Here is a 26,609-nt window from a genome sequence, read left to right as displayed (position 1 = left end):
GCACGGAGAAACAATTCTACAATTTGTTAAACTTTATTCTACAATTTATTAAAATGAGTAAAGCAATCTACATATTAGCAGTCTGCTCACGGTTCCAACTTCAACTCGATTCCAACCTGCAAATAGGGTTTGGAGATAAATGGAAACAAAATATTTTTCAAATTAAAGACATATAAGCATGAGAGAATTTTTGTTTTATCACCGTAACTGAATTTTAAATTTTTATTGAGTTTAACTTTGATGCACTGACCGTGTAAATTTTTTTTAAAAAGTCAACCAATTAGATTTCAAAGATTGGTCATTTCATTCAATTTAATTAAATAAGAAAAAATCTATCTTTACCACATTCATGAAATCTGATTGGTTGACGGTGTAAAAAAACTTTGCACCGTTGGTGCATCAAACTTTTTCTCATTTTTATTTCTTAAAGTCAATAAAAAAAATTCAAAATTGTAAAGGTTAAGAAGTTTTTTTTTTTAAAAAATTCTAGAACTTCAACTTTGAAAATCCAAAAACAAAATATTTAATTACATAATTTGAAATTATGAAAATATAAAATTATGAATGTGAATAAAACATGTAACTAAAAGGTTTTAAAATGATTAAATATGTGAACATTAATTTTAGGATGTGTGAATATTATTATCCAAACAAAACTTAACTTATGCATGTTTTTCCATATGTAACAAAAAAAACTTATGCATGTTCAATACTAACACATCCATGTATATCAAATTGATCAAAAAAAAAGGTGAAAAAATGACTAACCTAAAGATCTGTATAAAAAAAATAACTTCTCGGCCCAATTTACTCTTCACATGCCCATGAGGTCAGAAACGGTGGTGTCGTAGGAAATGGGAGAGAAGGTTCATGAACAGTACAAAAGTGGGCCAGCAACTTGTAACCATGAGGTAAGAAACAGTAAATTAATCCAACGTAAGTCTACCGTAAGATTGAAAAAATTGGAGGGTGGAGATGAGCTCTCCCAAATGAACAGTGAAATGAAACTTTCTCTCTGCTTCAGCTTTATTAAGTAATAGATAGATACCCTTACAAATGTGGTTAAACAGCTCCACGTACAAAGGGACAAGGACCCCATCTGAAGTAATAGCCTTAACTGCATCACTGAAATCACTTTCAATAATCACTTTTGGGATGGCCTCTTTAACAACTATGTTAACCGCACCCGGATAGCCTAAAGTTCGGACGTAAGAGAATTGGAGGCACCTAACCTCCTGCAGAAACCTTTAATATTTAATTCTAATGTATTTGTCATGCCTATCTAAAATGAGTGATATGATTTATGATACATAGAGAAATATAATAAAATAAGAATGTGTGAAAATGAGAGATAAAGTGAAGTGTGAATTAATCATTTCTTCATCCACAGAAGTGAGTCTGACCTTCTAGAAGAAGCCTGGTTCTTTCTAAAGGAGACTTTGGTGGTGTTCAACTTTCCTAGCAGTATGTCGGTATCATCAAGTAATCATATGTTGTGTTAGCCTTTCTCAATTTTCCATCATTTGAAATGGTTCTCATCTTTTTTTGGTTCGAGGAGAGGGTTTAGACAAGGCGATCTCCTATCTCCTTATCCTTTTGTGCATTGTATGATGAGACTCTCAATTCATATTCACCATCTTATGGATTATGGCATATGAAAGCCGATTAAAGTGTCACCTAGGGGGCCTCCAATTTCTCATCTTTTCTTCGTAGATGACATCCTCCTTTTTTGTAAGGCCTTTAGCTTGAAGGTTCAGGCAGTGATTGAAGTTTTATACATATTATGTAATAGTTTTGGGGTGAAAAATAACATTCTTAAATCCAAGGCAAATTACATCGAAAAGTAAAAGTGTGAAACCTAAAATCAAAAATAGAATTAGAGAATTGCTCCATTTCCTTTTTTTTTTTGGCTAAGCTCTCCATGTAAAAAAAAGGTTATTTTATATATTAAATTAAAATTTAAGATTAAGATTAAACAAAACGTTTAACGAATCACTCTCAAACTCGTTTTCTCGGAATCGAGCAGCACATTTTCTCGGCACCCAAACACCCTTCCGAATCCCCATTCTCCGCTCGCCGCGCCGGAGCCCCCAATCGAAATCGTGACCAACCGATGTCTGCGTCAACAGCGCAACAGTTCCGGTACAATCAAACACCTTCGAAGGTGCTGCACTTCCGCAACCTTCCATGGGAGTGCACGGAAGACGAGCTCGTTCAACTGTGTTGCCCCTTCGGCCAGGTCATGAACACCAAGTGCAATGTTGGCGCCAATAAGAATCAAGCTTTTGTTGAATTCGTAAGCTCCTACTCTCTCTCTCTCTCTCTCTCTCTCTCTCTCTCGCTCGCTAATATCGTTTTTCAATTGTGAGTTTGTTTTTCTGATTTTTGGATTAGAATTGTGATTGTTAGGGTTTTAACTGTTTGAAAATTTGAGAGAGATTGAGTTCAATAGGAATATGGTTCTAACTGTTCAGCAATATTGAATATCAGAATTGGCTTGATTAACACTGTTGATGTGACTGAGGTGTTTAGCACTTTAGCTTAATAAAATGTTGTGTTATGTGTGCAAATTGTTGGTCTGATCACTATTTTCATTCAGTAATTGGAGACCAAGCTGGATAAGAGAACTGTGTTTTTTCAATTAGAGAAATTGAGGGATTTGGTTACTGCTGAAAGTTATTGGGGAACTCTTGTAGTACGAGAAGTGTAATAAAGCTAATAAATTATAATATTATCTCATAAAAATCAGACAGTATTTTTTTGGTTGCGCCGAGGTATCCCCACAGTCGGCAGCCATGAGACTAATACTCTCGATGCTCTGAGTTCGCATTAAGTGGGTAGGCCTCGGATGTCAAAAAAAAAAGTGGGCAGGCCTCTCCCAATAAATCATTCTCCCTACGCACCGCCCATGAATTGACATTGGACTAGATGCTTAAGGAACCCAACTATCTACTAGTTGTGTTAGACCTTGTTTGGTTATCAGACAAAACATGGGTTGTCCTTTTTAAAAAAAATAATTAATCATTGTAGGTAAACACTAGGAGTTCCTGTTTATCAAACTCTATTTCACTTGAATCGACTCAAATTTAAAACAAAAAAAGAAGTACAAGCTAGGAATTATCCATGGTGTTTCAGGAGTGACTACTATTGCATCTGGGTGCTGATACATATTTGAAACGAGTGTGTTTGGCATTTTGAAGTGTTTTTGCTTCCTAGGTCTTTATGAAAGAGACTGAACTGGAGACTAGATTACAAAGATGAATATTTATGGATAATTTTTTTCAGTAATTTTTCTGAATAAATGAAGTTAAATGGACGGATGGGAATTTTAGAAGTCTGATGACTCTTAATGCAAGTGAAGTTCAGTTGGAAATATGTAGACCATAAACTACTTGTTTCTGCAACTGGTCTTCGAACTGGCTTTCCCATAGGTTATTTCAGTTTTTTTTCCCTAGTTAGAAGTTAGAACTTTATGTGGATGACAACTGACTAGTGTATATACTGAATCACAACAATAATGGTAAACGAGTAAATGACTCTCAAGATATGAACTATAGTACTGGGCTGCATTACATGCTTTCTTATATTTGATGACACACTTTGATCTGGTTCTTTATTGGTTTTCCTTCTCAAGTTTCTAAGCTCTTAAGTATATATGCTTTACCAGGGGGATCTAAATCAAGCCATTTCAATGGTTTCATATTATGCTTCATCTTCAGAGCCTGCTCAGGTTCGAGGCAAAACTGTTTACATTCAATATTCCAATAGACATGAAATTGTCAACAATAAAGCCCCTGGAGATGTCCCTGGAAATGTCTTGCTAGTAACCATGGAAGGCGTAGAAGCTGGAGATGTGACAATCGATGTTATCCACTTGGTAAGTGCTACTGAGTTGACTAGTTGATTAGGATCTGTATGTGAGGTTGCATGCTCCTTGTTTGTGTAAAATGTGCATTGTACTACTTTCTTTGTAATGCATATTTGCTAATTTGATTTGGTACATGTCTTTATGCTTTATTCAGGTGTTTTCTGCATTTGGCTTTGTACACAAAATCGCTACATTTGAAAAGACTGCAGGTTTCCAGGTTAGTGAAACAGTAAATTAAATTGCACTTCTTTCAATGTATCATTCTCAGTATTCACTGTGTGTTATTTTGTGGAAGGCTTTGATTCAGTTCACTGATGCTGAGACTGCTTCTTTGGCTAGGAATGCACTGGATGGAAGAAGCATACCCAGGCAAACTTTGCTTTTACATTTCCTCTTTTCTTTTTCACCCTCATCATTAATACTAATGATTTCTTTTATGTACAGTTACTTGCTCCCACAGCATGTTGGTTCTTGTAACTTGCGTATTTCATACTCAGCACATAGAGATCTCAATATCAAATTCCAATCTAATCGCAGCAGGTAGTAATGGGGATTCGAGACAGCTATTCTCTGTTGTGTTTAAACTTAAATGCCCTTGCATGTAATTTTTCATGGTGTCCTCTAATGTGCTGAAAACTGAAAGATATATAGGTTTTGTCATCTAATAGTTATATAAAGTTGGCAGTCAGAATGCAGATGTGTTGTAATGACCTCTTACTAGTTTTCTTTCTTTTTCCAGATGTTAGATAAATTTGTTATCATTAGACTTTAATTATGAAAAATATTATTCTCTTGTTATGGAAACCAATTGTATAAAGCTACCTTTTCTGCATGTGGGTAATTTGTTTAATCATATTAGAGAGTTAATATTAACTGTGTTTTGTTCTTAAATCTCAATTTAATTTGTTCTCCTTGATCTTTATCTATGATGATAATTCTGATTTCAAAACGTACAAACTGCCTTTTATAAGTGCAATCTCTATATATCAATTTGTAGTTGTTGTCACAGGCGCACATCATCTAGATTTCTTAATTGAATCGTCAATCAGACACAAATTTTTTTCTATGGTTGATTATGCCAAGATCCCCACTGGCCATTATCAAGTGATATTTTCTTTTTGATAATATCTTCTTTTATAAAAACTATCAGACAATACTTTTTTTCCCCTTTTATGGAGATTCCAAGTTTAAAACCTATTTTCAAAAAACTAGATATATTCTAGTTGGCAGGAAAAGGAAATAGAAGTGGAACATCTATAGTTACATGATATTTAAATTCATATGGTTGATTTTGTACAATATCCTTACTGCATTTATTTTTGAAATCATTTGTTGATATTAGTCCTATGACAATCCTTGGTTTGGTTATATTCATTTACTCTTATGACTTTGTAGGGACTACACAAATCCAATGCTTCCTGTTAATCAGACTGCTATTGACGGGGCATTACAGGTACTTTTGTTCATTTTTTCTTCAATAATGTATTTTTTTCAAGATTTTAGTATGTTCTTACAATTTATAATTTTCAGCCTGTTGTTGGTCCTGACGGGAAGAGAACCGAATCTGAGAGCAATGTGCTTTTGGCTACAATTGAAAATATGCAGTACGCTGTCACTGTGGAAGTTCTTCACACGGTGAGAACTTGTATTTCTCATTAAAATTTCAAATTTATAGATGATTATACTCAATGCTGCTTATTTGTTACAGGTGTTTTCTGCATTTGGCACTGTGCAGAAAATTGCTATATTTGAAAAGAATGGTCAAACTCAGGCACTGATTCAATACCCTGGTATTAATCCTATTTGACTGATGCTCTTGAGTCTGTAGTCTTTATTTTTACTATGAACTTCGAAAGTATATACTATATATACACATCTTTATATTCCTTTTTTGCCACACATTTATACAATGTGATGATAATTTTCCTTCTGCTTCACTGTGGAATGTGGGTGATGGTTCTCACTCATGAATGGAAAATAGTCATGATACTATTTTTCTGTATGATTATGTGTTTTCATCTGTGAGGGGAACTCTACTCATGGTGTTTAACAGAAACTACTCTGATAGAATGGGCAGCTTTGTTGTATTTTTTTAGCTTCTTTGGCGTGCTATATTCTGTCTTTTATTCTATATTAAGCTGATAAATCCTAGATGATAAATTACCACCTAATGGTATTTCTTCTCATCAGTTTTTCTTTTGCTCCAGACCATGGTTTATGATCATATGTAGATTAGATTAGGATAACGTGGCATATTCAAATAAAACCAAACATGAAAACAACAGCTGTCTGAGCATGATAGGCTCCACTCAAACTCGACTAATTATGTCAAATATTTATTACTCTATATGATATAATTTAAAATTTTACTAATAATTTTTAATGATATGATTTATTGATTGAAAATTACTCAAAACAATCTTGAGCTTGATGTTGATAAAATAAAGTTTAAGCTGAGTTCAGGCTTAACTTGGCTTTATTTCACCCCTAGAATATGATTAACACTAATTCTAGTAGTTTCTCAAAGTCCCGTCATTACCATTCTAGGCTTTTTGTTTTGTATAGTTAATTATGATATAGTTAATCTAAAACCATTACTCTTAACCCCTGAACTTTTTAACCGTAATATATCATGGAATAGATCTTCCTTTATTCTATAGTCCATTGAAATTCTTAATTTGTTTATGTATAGTAATTGTGCATCCTTTACTTGACAAATCATTTCCTTTTGTGGCCCGTCCTTTCAGATGTCACAACAGCAGCAGCTGCCAAAGAAGCTTTAGAGGGGCATTGCATATATGATGGTGGCTATTGTAAGCTTCATCTAACATACTCTCGTCATACTGATCTCAATGTAAAGGTATAAAGATATGTGTTTTAGTTAGTGTTCATGAGGGGAAAGTATTGGGGAGAGGGGTTTAAAGATATTCTTAGAAGCAATGTGGACAATTTCTTGATCACAAATGGGTCTTGAGTGTATGCTCCTCGAAACTTGATTGACCTTTTACAGTATTTTCTTTTTAATCTGTGAATGACTATCGCAGAATCTGATTTTAAGTATTAAATATAATTGTTTTTGGTTTTAGGCTTACAGTGACAAAAGCAGAGACTATACAGTGTTGGATCCTAGTCTCCGTGCAGCACAAGTTCCTGCAACAGCATGGCCGAATCCTCAGGCTGCTCCTATGTACCCTGGTAGTGCCCCTGCATTACAGGGTCAAGTATCCGGTGGACAAATGTCATCATGGGATCCGGCCCATCAGGAAGTTAGCCAAAGTTATATACCCGCACCTGGTACTTTTCCCGGTTATTCCCCAGCAGCAACATCAAGCAACCATTTAGTTCATAATGCAAGTTCTATGGGAATCACTCAGAATGTACATTCACAGCCCAGTGTTGCTTCACCTCCAGGTCCTGGTTCCTCACCTCATACACAACCCAGTTCATTTGCTGGTCTTCAACATTATCATGGTTAGTAATATTTCAACTGAATGAAAGAGATTCCCCTCTGCCCCCTACGTTTTTTTTGTTGGATCATAAGAGGTCTACCGAATTACAGTTTCAATTTCAAATGTCTCAAGTGCAATGCCTCTCCTCATATTGGTCGCTCTTTCGATGTATTATTCTTACTTCTTGCATGGCTTTGTTTACACATTCATTGTTTTTGTTTATACCAACCCTTGCGGGCACGAGGTGCACAGCGGTGAATTCTTTCCATTTTTTCTGATTTGGATGCCTGTATTTTTCTTTGTTGTTTCCTCCTTTAATGGGTGTCAAGTTGGTACCCAGCTAATGGGGATTTGTGCTTTGCTGTGTAGGTCCTTTCCTTGGTGTATGGCAACAAAATACATACACCCCCCCCCCCCCCCTCTTCAATTATGTAAACCGCCACATTTTTGTGCCTTTTTTTTCTGCTATAGCGTGCATAAGTTAAAGTTCAAGAATTAACTTTGCGTTCGATTGTTCAAGAAATATTAATATAGTATTAGAGCCCATGTAGTCTCATCATACATGGTCCAAGGAAAAAATCCAAGGATGAAAAAAAGGAAAGGAACTAGAATCCCAAACAAAAGGAAGAAAAAAAGGGAGCATAAGTTCAATTCATTGAAAGATACCAAACTCAACTCGACTAGCCCACCCACATAGAGGGTTGAAGAGAAAAATAGAAGGATATAAGCTTGGATGCTAAAATGATTCTAACAAACCAAACCCTACAGTAGAGAAAGGGGGAAAATATTAGTGTAGCTGCTGCTCCCCCTTTGGGGGTTCCTCTTTCATTAAGGAGGCTTTTTCTTCATGAAAGTGTTTCGTTTTGGTAAGCTCCTCCTCCAGTCCAAACCCTCCATTCACCCTCCGTTACCTTAAATGTTGGTTTGTTGTCATCAGTGGATTTCTTTTGGTCGTTCTAGTAGCTGTTCATGCACATCTCCAGTAGAGTTGGTTAGGTCTCGAAAGTAAAGAAGCGACATTGTAAGAATTTTATCAACTTTTCGCTTCTAGACAACAATTAGAGGCTATGGTGGAGCTTTGGCTTCATTGTTGAAATTTGGAGGTCTATGAGCTTTGTATTGCTTTTTAGAGTTTCTACTTCATACATTCAGTTGGATGCATCAGCCTGTGTGAACATGATTTATTTTTTTTATCTACTTATCTATATGCATTGTACTGCTCCTTCTTGAGATTTATACTCCCACATGATGTAAGTGTCGTTGGACAACCCATTTGAGTGTTTATCTAAAACACCTTTGAACCCTAAAAAAAGCTTGGATGCTAAAAGTCTAATTGTGTTAAGTCATTTTAGATTAAATTTACACCCTCAAACCGTAAATTTATTATTCCAACAAGTGGTTTTACAACATGATGATGCTAATGCCTCACATAGTTGATAGACGTACTAGAGATTTAACAAAGAAAACCCTTATAAAAATAGAGCAATTCTCATCCTTAAAATAATTTTCATATTAGAGTTAGAACTAATACAAGTTCTTACGAGACAAATTGGTTGGTATGCATATATATGATTGGACTATACTACCAACCACACATGTTTGTGAAGCATAATTCAATTCCGAGCTTGGAGACTATGCATCGTAATAACAAGAATAATCTAAGAATGATGCAATTATTCCCGCTCCCCAGTTACCTAAGCTACTTAATTAGCTCCCCACTTTCATGCCTAACTAGTACTCCCTCTAGCCTCAATTGTAAGCAAATATTCTCATTTGCACACTTATTAAGAAGTTGAATTTTTGTATTAATTTTGTATAAACTATGGGTTAAAAATACTAAAATACTCCCTCCGGTCCTATTTATAAGCATGAAAGAGAAGAAAAATATTGGTCTTTTTTATAAGAACCAAATGAAAGTTTGAGCTATATTAATTATTTTTTTCCAATGATGCCCTTATTAATTCTAACGTGTAGAATGTGTCTCATTAATTATTCTCACTCTTTCTCACTTTCTAACACGATTAACAAAGGGTAATTTTGGAAGTTTATTTTGATTAAAGACAAATTTAATGCATTTTATCTAATTTTACTACATTTCTTAAACTATGTGAATTTTTTTTGTTGCTTATAAATAGGACCGAAGGGAGTAACCTTCTAATTTTAAACACCAAAATTTAATGAAATTAAACCGAGTGCATTTAGTTCCGTTATAATACTATTAATTGTCTAACATATTTAATGCAGTAACGTGCAGAGTAATATGCCTTTTGATGTTTCCCTTGTAAAAAATCAAAACATACAAAGATGAACCACTTCTAATGAATCTTCAACAATTAATTGTGAGAAATCCTCATCATCACAAGTGCCCAAGTCAAATGAAGGTATGCTAAACAAATTATGTGGTGCTGCCAATTTTTCTTTTGGTACAAGTGACGCTGCCATTTTTAAGTAGTGTAGGAGTAAGTCTTTTTTTTTATAGTACTAGTAAGAAACTTGGAAGCATAAATTAACTTGGGAACGTGTGTGAAAATGAGTTATAGCGGCTCGGTAATACAAATATAGGAAGTTGTACAAATTAAATGACAAAATGCATGTGTAAGGGTATTTGTGGAAAGAAAATATTAAATAGAGTTGAATTTTATGATTTTTGCTTATATTTGAGGTCAAAATTTTTCCATGTTTTTTTGCTTACAATTGAGGCCGGAGGGAGTAACTAAAGCATTAGATACGTGGGTGCCTCTCAATATAACGATCAAAACAGTTAACAACCATGGAAGAGAGTGGGGAGAGCACGCTACACGATCATTGGGTTTTAATGATTGCTACTATTAACTTAAGCATGGAAATATTTACTGTTGGCCGATTGAGCACCATTCACCCCTTTGTTTAATAATTAGGAACAACGTTTGAGCTTGGATACGAAGAACGGAAGAAGTACTCACTGCACAACAACATTAATTAGTTGTTGTATAGTCTTATAGATGCATACAAATTAAATAATGTGGGGTGGGGTCTTGTAAACATGTCACAATCGTGGGATCCATGTTACACGAATGTGAATCATTCATTAGGTTTATGCAAATCTTCATATAATTGCAGTAATGAAATCTTCTCACAATTTCTTGTTATGCCAACGTCCATTTGCAAATGATCATAGCTACAATAATTTTTAAGAAAATAATTTCCAAAATTTAAGCAAAAGCAAACATGTACTAGTCTAAAATCTAAATCATTGCAATCACCTCACCGAATATCTCACTTACGAATTTCATTGATGTGGAAGTAACTATTGTGAATTCAGATTTATGTGCTTCATTTATTATTCCTCAAATCAGATTCCAAAATCTCTACATTATTAATTGTTACCCTTCATAGGGTACTTTTACTTGTAGTAGTGATAATTTTCATGAAAGTTATCACGTTCTAGAGATGTAAACCGTAGACATTGTGTCCCACCAAAATCTAGTCCCAGAGATACGTTCTCTCTCTCTCCGGTGGGCAATAATTCATTAAAGGATCCTTGACTTCCATGACCAATTAAGCTCATCTAAGATTGGTAACAGATCAAACTTACCATCCTTTTGAAAAATTTCGTTGACAAGACCTGAAGTGTTATGCTTGACTAAGGATGTTTGAAGTTAACTAATTAACCAATGCACATGTGCACCGAGTAACCAAGCTTTTATGCTGTTGATATAAATGGGTTATAGTAGCCATTGTCTTTAATAAAGTAACACACATTAGTGACTCAACAGCATTTTTGTTACCTATGTGGTGCCATGAGCCTATAGATCGATTTAAATAAATACCACATGTTTGAATTTAATGACAACAGGCACCTTTCCGTGCGTGCCAGCCAAACAAACATGTGTGTTTAGCTATAGGAACAGTGGAACACCATTGTAGGCAGCCGAGCATATGTTTAGGCAACGGTTTATCAAAATGGGATCCCGACTCGTTCGGTAATCCATTTTCTAGATGAGTTGAAAAATAAAGACTCATATAATCATATGAGTTTTTTTTTTCTAGTTCACTTAACTCAATGAGTAGCAACTAAAGTGAGTCAAACTAGCTTGTGTTTAATTGATTGTTGTGTGCTTATCTTATTGTTTAACTATAATAACTGTGGTTGTCGCTTTTTAAAGTAACTAGTGTTTTTGCCCGTGCGCTGCACGGCGAAGTTTATTATTATATTTGACACATCAATAAATTTTTTATTTTGATTATAAACAATTTAAGATATAAAAAATGAAAGAACAATCATAATAAAGATGTAAATATTCAAAAAACATAAATTCGGACACATATAATATTTATACTCATACACCAATTTAAATAATATAAAAATTTTGGAAAAGAAAAAGAAATTAGTCAAAATCACCAATTCTGCACATGTGACATATAAATGAATTTTGCCTTGAAGATTAAAATACATATATTTCAATTTATTAGATTCTGGACTTACAAAGTGAATCCAAAATACATAGATATATATAATTGCTCCTAAATTTCTCTTAGAATTATTAACAGTGCACTTAAATTATTTAAAAATAAATTTTCCGTGCAGCAAAAAAATTATTCGAAAATGAACCTTTAACATGAAAATGATTTCAAGTAGAATGTTCTTACCCGTGCACGGTAAATTTTACTCTTATTATTAGGCATGTACCAATACAACGATTCAAAACAAAATTGATATACTAAAATCAATATTTGCAAATGTTTTAGCTGCTATAATAAGAGACTAAAAAAAAAAGAGCATTCAACAAACCAAAACCACAACGAATATCACACAACCCGCAAAATTTCACACAACTTTTATATATATTTACTCCTAAAATTATTTTAAAAATTATGAAAATTATATATATTAATTTTTATGTCAAAGTATTTTCTTTCAAAATGTGTGACATAATTTTACATTCACATTAGTTAAAATTGTATATACTTATTCAGAAAATTATTTAATTTATTTTTAAATTTTATTTAACATTAGTTATAATCTTATATTTTTATTAATGTCAGTTTACCAATTTTAAACAATCAATAAAAAAATATTACTACTGAAATTTATTAGAAAATTAATTCTAATTTTAGGAAATTTGCTATTATTAAAAAATAATAGCTTTGAAGTGTGAATTTATTCTAAGAATAAAAAATTTAATGTAGTTGATTGTAAAATGTTCATTCCCGTGCTTTTTCCCGTGCGCTGCACGACGAAGTTTGATATTGTATTAGACACATCAACTAACGGAGTCCTTATAAAGGGAAAAATGAATTTGATAGAAAGTCATGAGATTGAGATAAATTATAAAGCGACATAATGAAGCTCAAAGGATAATTTACATATATTCGTTTAAAGTAGTCATTGTACAATGGATTTAGCTCTTATTATTTAGGCATGTATCAATACAATGATCCATAACAAAATTGATATACTAAAACCAATATTTGTTAATTTTTTAACTGATAAAATAAAAATACTAAATAAAGATGAGCATTCAACAAAATAAAACCAAAATGAATTTCATATAACCTGCAAAGTTTCGCACAACTTCTATAGAAAATCATTTAAAAATTATGAAAAATATACTTAAATCAAGTGAAAATTTATTCTTTTATATGATTTAAAATATTTTATTTTTGTCAATAAAAAAATTAATTTCTTCTTAAAAAGTTTTCATTATCTACTAAAACCAAATATTTTCAAGTTTGCATTATCTGCTCAAACTATAGGCAGAGGAAACGATAGACAGGTTTAGTTATTTTAAAACATTAAATTAAATTAAATTAAATTTTTTAATCAACTCATTTTATAAAATAATTTTCAGGAACAATAAAAATAAGTCTTTTTTTTTTCGAAAGAAATCTAACTCCAATATAAAATTTAAATAACGAATCAACCTTTAATTGGGAACTACTTAAGCTAAATCAATTAAATTAAACCATGTGGGAATTCCAAACGTATACTAATGGATAACCACCCCCCATTGAAATGCATTTATGTAGTCGAAGATTAAAGGGTAGTGAAAAATTCAATGGAAAAATTCAATAGAGAAGTTATTGGAAACCCAAAAGATATGAGTAAAGATTCAATGAAAAAATTAAATTGTTTGTAAAGAAAGATACATCGTGGGACAATTCGAAATTTTATAATAGCAACAGAATCATATTGTTATGATTTGCTTCTATTTTTGGAAAAAATAACACAATGTCATATCAAATAGATATGATAAGCTTTGGAAAGAAGTTATAAATTTTTTTTTGAAAGTGAAAGAAGTTATAAATTGAAAATAAAGAAACATAAATATTTTAATTAACGTATAAATAGAAGCAGGAAAAAAAAGAACAATTACTACTCATTTATTTAAAAAAAAAACAATAACTAATCAAATAACAAAAAACTTAAATTTCATAAAAAAAACTTCTTTAGAAACAAAAAATTGTTATGATTTTCTCCAATTATTGGGGAACTTAAAAAAACATGTCATTGCAAATCATATAATAAATAATGATTTTGTTTTATAAAACATGGCAAAGAGAAATTGTAAATACATAGAAAGAACTTTTTGTTTATTAATTTCAAAAAAAAAGATAACCTACATTTTACCGTAAAAATAGGAAAAAATTGAAAGATAGAACGTATGAAAAAGATAAAATAAACAACTTTTTGTAAAAAGTTTATTCGATAACAGATTTGGAAATATAACTCTAAAACATATCTAATGAATTTAAAAAAAAAACGTATCTAATGAATTAAAAAAAAAAACATATCTAATGAAAATAATACTAATTGACAACTATAACCATTGCATCAAACAAAAGGATGAACATAATATCAGTTGAAACATTCATTACATCAAGGTACACAGCTCATAGAGCAACTTGAAATAGAAAACAAAGAAAAGAAGAAAAACTAAATCAAGGATCTTAAAAGGGTAACCACGGCTCAAAGAACCAACAAAATACATCAAAAAATAAAAGCAATATCAATAACAATACATTTTCTCCTTGACAATCTTTAATGGCTTCCTGCTTGCTAAATCAGTTGCAATGGCTTCAGCGTCAATAGGGATGAGACATTTAGAAGGAGGAGAATCATGATCCTCGGCTTGAAGGGAGTCCTGAGAGTTGCCATTGACTGGGACAACAACTTTCATATTTCCATCAACTTCAACTTCCTTTTCTTGAGTCTGAAAACATTAGGGAAAAAATTTAATAAGTATATAATGTCTAGCAAAAATTAAGTAATTTGAAAACATAAGTAATCATAAGACCTGCTCATTTTCGGATTTTGAGATGAACATCCCTGCTATTTTAATCTGATTAAAAGCAAGAGGGAAAAACACAAAATCTAATTAGTAAAAATAGAACACACAGGAACAACACTTTCAAAAAACACTCATCTTTTGTGACATTGTTTCCCAACAAAACAAATATGAAACTAATATACATCAATCCTTAGGGGGCGTTTGTTTCAAGGTTTGAGATCACATTCCCGGGAATGTTATTCCCAGGAATATGATTACCGGGTATGTTATTCCTGGGTAAATTTTATAAATGTGTTTGGTAAGTATTTTGTATTCCTGTGAACATTTTAAATTTTTCTTAATTTAAAAATTAAAAAAAACTTAAAAATAGAGGTAATAATGATAAATTGTGGGAGAAGTGGGAAGTTACATTCATCTTTCCCATGGGAATGTAAGATTCCCAACCTTTTTCATGGGAATCAATATGAAGGAAATCATGGGAATTGTGGAAGTTATTTTATTCCCGTGAATGATTGATACCCAGGAATCATAGTTTCTAATCTTGTAACAAACACAGGAATGTTCATTCCCAACCTTCATATTCCCGGGAATCTCTTTCCAAATCTTGAAACAAACGCCTCCTTATAGGTAGAAACCAATAAGAGATGGAATGAAGGAAGTTCTGCAGTAAAAAAAAAATACACTACAGTAAAGAAATGAGAATGAAAAATAAGAAACGTTAAAATTGAATACCTATAAGAAATCACTCCTGCATATAATTCCACCGTGACGGTTCCATTGGAAGGGTAGGATGTGTCAATTGTTAAGTCATCATCCACTTTGAAAGCCATTGCAAAATTTTTTCAAACAACAGAGATTAGAAAAAGGAAGACGGGGTGGCAAGAGGACTGATGAGCAGATGAGAACTAATAAGGGTCTTATATAGAATTATCCAGCCAGTGCAACATTTGGACTTCTTCAGGGTTTAAGAAAATGTAAATATAATTTGGGGTTTTTAATAATTGGGCAGTAGGGTCTGTTAGTGGGAATGAACATCGTTTATTGGACAATAAGGGGGGCAGATCCAATAGATTATCTTGAAAAACTCCAGGGAAGAAATCCCATCAATTTCCACACCTTACCCAATTAGCTAACACCTCATTTGAACCAAAACCCATAAATATCAAAGACATCCATAACCATAACTAAAATCATAGATATTAAACACCAACAACAACTTCAACGATGCAAGATACAGTACAATAGACATCCAAATCAAGAATCTCATTTCAAAAACAATGTCGTTTATTTACATGCTTGGAAAAGACTGGAAATGGAAAATGAACCTCTTTTTTTACATGCTTGGAAATCCAACTGATGATTTTTTATTTCTAAACTTGAAAACCAATCTTGGTAAGAAAACTATACAGTCCTTAAAAAGATCAGGAATGCCATAAGACGCAAAAGCATGTTCCTCTGAAGACATTTGCTGAGAACTGAGATATCATAATATTTAACAAAAGTTAATTTTGTTCAGTAAAACTTGTTATTTTCCTTCCCTTTGGCACTTCTCCACATCACCTGAATCTGCTTCTATTTCAATAAGAGAAGAACCTGAAAATAAAAAGAAGAAAAACACATAAAACATAAGCATATGTAGGATACTCGTCCTCTACATAAGTTGACTCGATCTCTTTCATTCCTAAAATGTCAAGATTATCTACAGTGAAAAAAAGAGAGTGAAGCAAACATATTTCAGAAGACAATTTCTCCGGCAGCTAGTGTCTTAGTAAAGATGAAGAAAGCATGAACTGAATCACAGAAATGAAACCAAACATGAAAAACCAAACATGGGCAAAAGTCACAAAGCATCACTCCAATCAATATTATAAAAAAACATGAGGGGCATATCATCATGAAGCCTTAGTTGATTAATCCATGTCAGTATAGCCATATCTCATAGTAAAAAACAGTGTTGAAATAGTCCATCATAACAAAACATGTAAGAAATGCAAATTCATAAATCATAATAGAAAGGAAGCCAACACAAAAGTGTATAAACTTTATCATCTAAATCAAACCCAGTTCCTTGCCTCTTCTGAATATTAGACCCCCTTAGTTCAATTCAAGTGAGGTTGGATTTGTTGCAACATTGGTTCTGTTGCAAATCCCAGAAACACTTTTCTTATAAAACCAGTATAGAATATACCTATGGTGTCCATGAAGCTGCGAGAAACAGATTCGCGTTTAAGGAGAGGAGGGTTTGAAGCGGTTGATTGTGTGGATTGGGGAGAAGGGTTCTGATTCTAGATACATGGGGAGGGTTCTAATATGGAGATAAAGAGGAAGAAAAAGACTTGAAAAGGGGACATTAAAGAGAGTGAGAGAATTTGCTTCCGAGGTAGGTGAAGAGATTCATTGGAAATTTTGAAATGTTGTTTCAAATTTGAAATCTGAAAAGCACATAGTGAGTTTGTTGAGGAAGGACTTTATATAGAAGGGTTTCAGGGTTGAAACATTTGAATTTCAACAGGAATTATAAAAACAGAAGTAGAATCAACAAATGAATGTGGTTGATCAGAAGGAAAAAATAGTGGGAATGAACAATAATCAATAATCATTGGGCACAAATAGAGAAAGATAAAATTCAAAATTCCAATATGAATGAATTAATGGGACGTGGGAAGGAAATTGGGAAATTGGAAGGGGCGGTGCAATTGATTACAGGAAAGTGGAGCATGGAGAATTTGAAAGTGTTCAAAGGAATAATGGAAGGGGCGGTGCCATCAATTATATGAAAGTTGAGCATGGAGAATATGAAAAGTGTTCAAGGGAATAATTAATTTGGGTTTGAAAAAATTGGAATTTACATAAGAGGAGAAGAAAGCAATCAATCAGAGGAGGACTTAATGATGAGCTTGGTTGTTTCGAAAAGAAGGGAATTAATGAGGAAGTTGGATGTTTCAAAAAAAATAAGAATAAGAAGAGACACCGGTGGTTGGGAGGTGAAAAGGAAAAAACGCATTGATGGCAGAGTGGGTGAGAGAGGGTGTATGGAATAAAATATAATAAAATAAGGGGTGAGAGAATAAAATATTACAGTTTATTCAGGTGGGGGAATAAAATATTGTCAAAAATTTGTGGAGTTGACACATCAGCTAACAACTTCTTACAATGATTCTGTTTTAATATATGTATTGATTGATATGTATTGATGTTGATTCCAGCGAATCCGATATATGGTTCCCAGGTTCTTGCAGGTGCAATTCTTACAAGTTCAGCGTGAGAAGAATAATACAACAGATTGTTTGGCGCGTCAGACTAGTTTGTCCGGAGCCCAAAACGAAGGCACGTCTGTCGTTTGTTTATACTTCTTTGTATTTATATGCAGTTAGCTAGTTTTAGTTTTTAATTTGCTACTTTTCCTCCTTGTGTTTTATTTTTTAATCAATAAAAATTTAATTTTTTAAATGTAAGAGCAAGACATGAGTCAGTTTTTTTTTAATCTTAACACATTTTGTTGTGATACATTCCCATTCTTCTGATTTCCAATATTGATTTCCATTTTCTTTTTAAATAAAAGTGAGTCAATTCATGATGGGTTGAGCCGTGTTATAATTTTAGAGGATTAAAAAAGTGAACTAACTCAGTTAGTTAGTTGAAATTGAGAGAGATAGAATGGTAGATTGAGACTCTATGAGTCCCGATATGTAAATCTCATGGTGTGCACCATACTACCTGTTTTCATGCCAACGGTGGTCGATAGATACATACTATCGTGCTCTCCCATAATAGGCGGTGTTGGTCAAGTAAAGGGGTGTTTGGGTTATGACTTGTATCTGGACAGGATCATGAGCACCTAGTTCTGGTCATCATGTGAACGATGGCTGGGGTATGCAGTGCCAGTGTAGTGTTTCATCATAATAGGTGATGATGGTCAGGTAAGGTGAGTTGTTGGGTTGAGGCTCATATTTCGGCAGGATCAATAAGTTTATTGAACTAAGTTCAAAACAACTAATTAAATGTACAACCGTTTATTTATAAGCTAATTTAAGTAGTTTATAAGAATAAGTTTAAAACAATTTATAGATAGTTTATAAGTTATTTCATAAAGTTTAACCAAATACTTGCTTATACGCTTTTCTATAACTCAAATAAGTTTTTTCATATGTCGTGCCTTAATCAATAAACTTTTAAGAGAATTCATAATATTTGTAAGATAAACTAAAATAACATTAACCGCTTATCTACTTACTAACAATTTGTTGGTCTAAGTGGAAGAGACTTTTTTTTTTTTAAGAATGTGGTTCTGAGTTCAAAATAAAATAAAATTGAGAGGGGTCTTCACTTTAGTGTTTGATGATACTTTATAAGATTAGTCTCTCACATATCTATTGGTTAAAATGATACTTAGGGGAAAAAATCACTTCTTCACTTAAGAAATAATAGAATCAACTTATTGAGGAAAAAAACTTATATTGTACTCCCTCCGTTCCTTATTAACCGCCCACTTTGAAGAAAAAAATTTATTCATATATATATATCTGTCCACTTAGAGTTTCAAAAGAGCATTAAATTATGTTTTTCTAAGAAATGCCCTTGCAGGAACAATAAATGAGGAAAGATAATATATATTTTAAAGGGTGAAATAGGAAATAAAAAATACTTTTATGAAAAGTAACAAAATTAATTGCACTCCTTAATATGTGTGTTTCTTCTCTTCCTAGACAGTTAAATAAGAACGAAGGGAGTATCTTTATATTAATCTCTTAACATTTAATGTCAAATCCAATACCTTCTTTTATATTTAAGATGGTTAATTATTAGGAAAATTGGTTAGAAAAGTTTAAATATTTCATTGAAAAAAGATTCTATTGTACCAAAAAAAAAAAGAAAAAAGATTCTAAATAATCATTTTCTGTAATATTAATTCTTGCAAGTTGCAACTAATGCAGTACACTAGTCAATAAATACCTCTAAAATTACAATGATTCCAAATTGAGCCCTTTCAAGCCTTACAATGATTCCATTTGACCCATTTGTATGGTGAAATGCTTTGTTCCCAGTTAAAAAGCACAGTTTCCATAAAACAGAGTCCCAAGGCCGCTTACCCCCTCACAATTTTCTGCATTTGCATGGTCCCAACAGCTCAACTGTGTCAGGTTTGATGTTGACTGAGCCTCTATTTATTCCATCTCCATTTCACCCTCCATTTCCTCAAACAACTCCTTTCAAGGTTCAGCTTCTTGTAATTAAATTGTCTTCCCTCATGTCTTTCCTTCCTTTTTGGATGTTCTGTTTCAACTTAGGGAGTATTAACTGCTCCACTTGTGTATAACATTACTTATGAACTGTGTGTGAATACTCCTCTGCTACATTCATGCAGGAAAATGGCTCATCTAATTGGCTTTCTTCTTGTGGGATTCATCTCCATTGTCTCATTTGTTCATGGACATGGCAATGGGAAGAGCAGTGGAGGTTGGACTAATGCACATGCCACCTTCTATGGTGGCAGTGATGCTTCTGGGACAATGGGTATGTGTGCACTTTACACAACCTTAACTAAGTACATGTTTGTAAATCTTTCTGAAATCGAATCTAAAGCCAAGATCTATTATGGGAAGTAGTTTTTCTGAGTAGCTTTGAGTGTCTGAATTGATTATGAGGAAATATAAACTGATTAACATAATGTAACAAGTAACAATTATGTTTGTCAAGTTGTGCTTGAGATTCTATACTTGCTGCATATGTAACTATATATCTCAAATTGCAGGTGGGGCTTGTGGGTATGGAAACTTGTACAGTCAAGGTTATGGGACTAATACAGCAGCACTTAGCACTGCCTTATTCAACAATGGCTTGAGCTGTGGTGCATGCTATGAAATTAAATGTGTAAATGACCCAAAATGGTGCCTCCCTGGCTCCATTGTAGTCACTGCCACTAATTTCTGCCCACCTGGGAGTTGGTGTGACCCTCCCAAACACCATTTTGATATTTCTCAGCCTGTTTTCCAGCACATTGCCCAGTATAGAGCTGGTATTGTTCCTGTAGCTTACAGAAGGTAATAATTTAGTGCATGTTTGGTAGCAGAGTTCAGCAATCACATTTAGTACATGTTTGCATAACCGATTTTTGGGGACAAACTTCACTAGGTAACTTATGAGTTTCATAATTGTTTCTTATGAAAGAAAAGTTGATATAAACATAATACCAGTACCAACCCCTAAAACTGTGTTAATTCAGAAGCTAAATATGTAGTGTCTTAGCTAAAGTGCTTTGGAAGTTGGAACATTATTCAACATACCTCCAAACATCTGTTAGTGGTCTCAGTGTTTTTTTTTTTTAGGATTTTAATTCATACACACCTCACTTTTTCTTCTCTCTATTTTTTTTTCAATTTTTTTTTCTTAGCTCTATATGCAAATACTCTCATATCTCTCATTTTTCTCTCTTCTTATCCTATCTCTTTTTGTGTGTGAGTGAGATTGATACATGGATGAACATTTATTATTATTCTTATCTTATTGCAAAATAAAGAGTTGTGTGCACACTTTTAAAGAGAGGGTCACATTATTAAATGACTTGCATGAAGATGTATGTATACCTATAAGGAGTATGCAAGTGTAAGTTGTGCAGATATATGATTAATCTAGTACTATATGTTTGGCCTTTGAAGCTAACATTTTTTTCCTTCATGCATGGATTTTTGAAGGGTAAGGTGCAGAAGAAGAGGTGGAATCAGGTTCACCATCAATGGCCATTCTTACTTCAATTTAGTCCTTGTGACTAATGTCGGAGGTGCTGGTGATGTGCATGCTGTGGCCATCAAAGGTTCAAGAACTAGATGGCAAGCCATGTCAAGGAACTGGGGCCAAAACTGGCAGAGCAACTCCTACCTGAATGGACAGAGCCTTTCCTTTTTAGTCACCACTAGTAATGGCCATAGTGTGGTCTCATTCAATGTTGCCCCACCAAGTTGGGCCTTTGGACAGACCTACACTGGAAGGCAGTTTCGCTACTAACCCACCTTCTTATGTTTGGATATCTGTTAATGCTGCAGCAAAGCAAATAGACATTGGCACCCACTTCGAAACAAGAATTAAACGAAATTTTTCTCATGAATGGAGATGAGAGTTCGTTTATATTTGTACTCAACTGTTATCCAAACACATATGTAATATGCATCGATCCTTTCATGGCATCCGATAGTGGTATCATAAGATTGATGTTTTTTTTTTTTTTTTGGTCAAAGAGATTGATGTGAAAAGGATATCTAAGCCATAACTGGGCCACAGCTAAGATATGGTTTAGTCCCTGTATCGTAGTATATTTTTATTTAGATTACCAGATATTTTTCAGATCTTGGTGTCTTAATTTAAATGCTAAGTGTCAAGGGTTCTTCACTACTTCTGTTTACCTATGCTGTCAAAAAAAAAACAACTAACCTAACCTAACCTAATTGATTTATCTTTTTTTTTTTACGTTAAATAATTGATTTATCTTACTTCTTTTATCTATGTTAAATCCAACGTAACAAAATTTCAACTTTTCTCATACAAAAAATTTGAGGTTTTCACGAACAACAAAATAAATATATGCTCAATGTCTTCTTAAAACTTTCTAGGTTGACTTATATCGGTTGTGGATTTTAATTTAATAAAACATGTTGAATGAATAACTTAGTATTTTCCCTAGAAATCCATGTAATTATTTAATCCATTATGAGTTTAATCAATTGATAAGTGGTGTAGGACCAAGCAATTAAGCAAGTGGCCTTAAGACCTATGATGGATAGAAACTAGAGTTACTATTATATATATGGTTAAGATTTCATCTCCTCTCTTGAACTTTAGCTGCGCAGTCTACCCATCAAGAGCTCAATTATAGAGATGGAGAAGGAGAGGAAGATCCTAACCTAGAGTGCACACTTGTATGGTTTCTCGTTGCATAGATTTTTGAAGATGTTACAATTTTCATTGTGTGTACACAATTTATCTTAATCACATCAATGTTCCAAAACCTAATATAGATCCAATTAAACTTATCTTCTAGAAGTTATACTCCAAGACAAATGAAAAAAAATGTAGAATGGTTTTTAGTGGAAAATGAAATACATATTCAAACAACTAAAATTATTTTATTAAATAATTTCCTAAGTTATTTATTGTTTAAGGTGTCTTTGAATCCAAATCTAGCAACAACAACACAAAAACAAAAACAGTATTTTGAAATACTTGTCATGTCGGCTAGAACTACTTGACTTGAGTTCTTTGTTTCTATCCAATCATACCGAACCCTATTTTGTTTCGTTCTTGTTCTCATCAATCAATTTTAGGGTTTCACTTTGATTCCCTTTCTCCCTTTCGCTTTGCGTTCTCGCCTCGTCACTGTCGTCCCGTGATTTCCCCTCAGATCTTCGTGGTAGAAACCATGTATTTAGTTCCAAGTTTCAATTTTTTTTTTTCACATATCAGATTTTAGGGTTTTCATGTTTGAATCATTTAATTGGCAATTGTTTGTTGTAAAATTGCATGGGGGTGCTTATGTTTTGCCTGAATTGGATTTGTGCAAGGTTGTTGTGAACTTGTGATTTGGCACAAGAGATAACTGAATTTTGAACATTGATTTTGATGTTATATACTTGTGAAGTCTGTTGTATGGTAATTCAGTTAAGTTTGTTGTTATGTATTCAGGTCTGGGCAATCTGGTTGGTAGATTTTCATTTGGAGAGTTAATTTCATGTCTGAGTCAGACACTCAGGTTCCTACTGCCTTTGGTATGTTCCAACTTCCTGATCAGTTTTCGCCAATTGTCTTGTTCATGATATGCATTCATTTTAATGGGGTTATATAGAAAGTTAGACACACTCAAACACACTTTAAAGTGTTTTGGATTGAAAAGTGTTTTGGTTGAAAATTGCTTTTGGTTTCTTATGTGAAATCTGATTCAAATAAGCTAAGAAGTCGTTTTTAAATTCTATTTAAATTTACAAAATTGGAAAATTTTGCTGAAAAGGATCACGCTGCAAGGATGACTTTTTTTTTCTCTTGGATTTAGTATGGTTTAACATGTTCTTATCTTTGCTCTCCTTTGTCTCTATTGTAGTTGCTGATGTTATACTGTGGAAACGGTGGCCTGTTTCCTTGGGTGTCATTCTTGTTGCAACAGTTGCCTGGATCCTGCTAGAGTGGACTGGTTTACCATTTTTAACGATTTGTTCAGATGTCTTGCTGATTTTGATCGTACTATTGTTTCTGCATGCTAACTATGCTGCCTTTAGAAATAGGTTTGGCTAGTAACCATTTTCTGCTTGTTTTATGTTTTTGTCATGCTTAACACTAAGTCATTGGTCATCCCTTTCTCTTCATGCAGACAAGCACCAACATTACCTGAACTAGTTGTGTCAGAGGAGATGGTTAATAATGTAGCAGCTTCGTTTCGGGTCAAAATCAATAATGTGCTCCTTATAGCTCATGACATCACTATTGGCAAAGATTTTAGAGTATTTTTTAAGGTTAGTTTTGCTTGAGGCTTCTGCGTTTTAGGAATTGTGGCTTTGGGTAACTGCGATCTAAATAATTAGTGATGTAATGGGCTCCGTTAGGCCTTTTTCTAAGGCTTGTTGTTACCTTCTTGAAAGCCCATCTTGGCCTTAAAACCTATTTTATTATGGAGCTTTTAAATAGGCCAACAAGTATATTATTTGAAGATATTGAAGATGATGATGATGATTTTTATTTAAATAGGCGTCCATCAAGCTTAAAACATATTTTGTTGGCCTAAAAGCTTGACTTCTTTATCTAAATAGACTTTTTAAAAAAACATTGACTTAATTTATTTAGTAAGTAGATCTAGTTTGAGCCAAATGCAAGCTAGGCCTAATGTGGATCAGATTATAGGCCTCTTTTGGGCTTTATGGTCTATTCCCACGTCAGATTTTCTAGAAGGAATGTGCTAGTAAAGTTTAATAGGGATGACATATAACTCGGGATGGGCTTGCGCAATGTGTGAGCTAGTTGTATGTGTATAGGATCTGCTCTGTTGAAGTATTTCCCTCAAATTTATCATTTGTTTTTTCAACAATATCTGGTGGTGACATGTTCTGTTATATTATATATTCAATTCATGGTCTATTACTGTCTTTAAGTTTTATTTTGCTATACATTTAGAAATGGGATCATTATAATTCTTAATATTGTGCTGAAGAGATACTTCGTTGTCAATTGTCTACTTGACAGGTGGTGGTTTGTTTGTGGCTCTTGTCTGTCATTGGCAGCTACTTCTCCTTCTTCACACTCGCATATATCGGTATGCTTACATCGTCCATCCTATTAAAATATAAAAGCAGTTTGTGATGTCTGTAATCGGTACCTCCTTTCTCACTAATGTGTAGTATATTCTGCACTAAATCTTTTTTATGTTATTTTCTTGAACCTTTGACCTTCCTATCAATATTCTTCTATTGTTTGGCTTGTCATGAGTCACCATAGCAGTCATCTGTGTCCAACTCTACAATGTAACCCCTCTCAATAGTTTCATTGCATCTTCATGCTTTCCTGATTGTATGTTTGCACACACATGATCCTGTGCTTTTAATTTAGGTCACATGCTTTGTCACTAGTTCTAACTTCTAATTGACATCTCAATCTAGCGTGTTATGTGCTGTTAAGAATCATTTTGGCAGCTGGCTTTTGTGAAAAGCATTTGTAAAGCTATTGTAATTTTTTAACTTACATTCTTGCTCTTCAATGTTGACAGGATCCCTCATGATGATTACGATCCCCGCGCTGTACAGGAAATATGGAAATTATGTAGATAAATGTTGTGGAATTTTACACCACCAATTTTCAAAACATTATAGAATAGTAGATGAAAGTGTTTTCAACAGACTGCCCCATAATGTATCAAAAGACAAAGAGTCTTGATTTCCAAGGCCTTCCTATTTATGTTTCATGTGTGTAAAGTAACTCTGCCTTCTTATTGTTGAGCTATTTAGCATCTTGCTAGCACTTTGCCTCGTACATTTAGGGGGCAATTTTGTAGTTTAGATGTTGCTCGAGCTAACTGCGGCAGCTGTTTTATGCTCTGCGCTTCTAAATTGAGAATTGACTGAGTTTGAGGATTTTTGAGAATTGAGAATTTAATTTGAATTAAACTTTATATATCTAAAAATATTACTTATACTTAAATATTTATTTTAGTATATTTTCCGATGTACAAATTTTTTATTTTATTTTAGTATATATTTATAAAATAAAACTATATACATCAAAATAGATTTTTCTTTAAATAAATGATTGTGTAATGTACACTTAGTGAAATTAAGTAATTATATAGACTAAATATTTATTAGTAAGTTTAAATATATATGAACTTATGGAATTAAGTTCGTTTTAAAACACTTTGAGTTTGAAATGAACTATGGTTTGTTTGGTGTTCGAGATAGGATAATGATGGAAAAGAAAGTAGATTTTGATGGCAATAAAGTATATGAGGATAATGAACTATTATCTTATCCAATATTAATTTAATGCTCATAGGAGGCAATCATATGATGATATAATCATATACAAATGCCAAAGTTACCCTTTTGTAAAGTGGTGGTGATAGTAGTGGCGGACGCTAGGTGGCAATGACAATGGAGGGTGTAAAGCAAAATTGGAGGAGGGTGGAGGCTGAGGTGGTAAAATGGTAGAGGGTCCATGGAGAAGATGGTAGAGGTCCTGAGTGTTGAGTTGTTGCAACACTGGAAGGCGTCGTGTGGTCAGGTGCCAAAGGATATGGTTCCTTTCAGAAAAATAAATTAATATTTTTTTATTAAAGAAAAAACAATGAATCTAGTTGAGTGATAGTTATAGAGGAATTTTTTTTTTTTTGATATAGTAGAGGGTGACAGCCCATATAGAGGAAATCTTAACAATGGAGGTGGTGGTTGAGGGTGCATAATAGTGGTGACATATAGAGTTTAAGCGACATTAAGTATGTAGGTCTCTTCCAACAAATGTTTCTCTATGCGCATCGCACAAGAATTAAACTCTGGA

At 33.2% G+C, this 26,609-nt stretch overlaps 2 protein-coding genes, 1 long non-coding RNA gene and 1 pseudogene across 6 annotated transcripts; 3 read left to right on the top strand and 1 right to left on the bottom strand.

Annotated features, from left to right (window-relative positions):
* The first annotated feature begins 1,969 nt into the window (after positions 1 to 1,969).
* Positions 1,970 to 7,771, top strand: LOC130739383 (polypyrimidine tract-binding protein homolog 1-like). Of its 2 annotated transcripts, none has more exons than XM_057591654.1 (10): positions 1,970 to 2,296; positions 3,668 to 3,877; positions 4,023 to 4,085; positions 4,164 to 4,237; positions 4,313 to 4,408; positions 5,264 to 5,321; positions 5,399 to 5,503; positions 5,577 to 5,658; positions 6,616 to 6,681; positions 6,955 to 7,117. In XM_057591654.1, the coding sequence occupies exons 1-10, from the start codon at positions 2,114 to 2,116 to the stop codon at positions 6,963 to 6,965; spliced, it is 948 nt and encodes a 315-aa protein (XP_057447637.1). In that variant the 5' UTR covers positions 1,970 to 2,113; the 3' UTR covers positions 6,966 to 7,117. The 2 variants fall into 2 exon arrangements, with proteins under 2 accessions (XP_057447637.1, XP_057447636.1); XM_057591653.1 differs by having other exon boundaries at positions 1,972 to 2,296; positions 6,616 to 6,728; positions 6,955 to 7,771.
* Positions 7,772 to 14,107: 6,336 nt separating this feature from the next.
* On the bottom strand, positions 14,108 to 17,523 carry LOC130739382 (uncharacterized). Its single transcript, XR_009019860.1, has 4 exons — positions 16,777 to 17,523; positions 15,321 to 16,181; positions 14,595 to 14,639; positions 14,108 to 14,510 (listed from the first exon to the last, which is right to left on the bottom strand). It is a non-coding gene; the product is annotated as an uncharacterized LOC130739382 (long non-coding RNA).
* A 2,064-nt stretch (positions 17,524 to 19,587) lies between these two features.
* On the top strand, positions 19,588 to 21,974 carry LOC130739380 (expansin-A1-like; annotated as a pseudogene).
* Positions 21,975 to 22,765: 791 nt separating this feature from the next.
* Positions 22,766 to 25,566, top strand: LOC130739381 (reticulon-like protein B16). 3 transcript variants are annotated; one of them, XM_057591652.1, is made up of 6 exons: positions 22,766 to 23,000; positions 23,262 to 23,344; positions 23,674 to 23,854; positions 23,941 to 24,082; positions 24,807 to 24,876; positions 25,327 to 25,566. In XM_057591652.1, exons 2-6 carry the CDS (start codon positions 23,308 to 23,310, stop codon positions 25,491 to 25,493), a joined length of 597 nt encoding a protein of 198 aa, XP_057447635.1. In that variant the 5' UTR covers positions 22,766 to 23,000; positions 23,262 to 23,307; the 3' UTR covers positions 25,494 to 25,566. The 3 variants fall into 3 exon arrangements, with proteins under 3 accessions (XP_057447635.1, XP_057447633.1, XP_057447634.1); XM_057591650.1 differs by having other exon boundaries at positions 22,767 to 22,989; XM_057591651.1 differs by lacking the exon at positions 22,766 to 23,000 and having other exon boundaries at positions 23,007 to 23,344.
* The last annotated feature ends 1,043 nt before the right edge of the window (positions 25,567 to 26,609 follow it).

Source organism: Lotus japonicus, chromosome 2 (genome assembly GCF_012489685.1).
Source record: "Lotus japonicus ecotype B-129 chromosome 2, LjGifu_v1.2".
In the NCBI taxonomy this organism is placed as follows: Eukaryota; Viridiplantae; Streptophyta; class Magnoliopsida; order Fabales; family Fabaceae; genus Lotus; species Lotus japonicus.
Note: the sequence above shows the minus strand (reverse complement) of the source record. Positions and strands in the feature narration are given on the sequence as shown.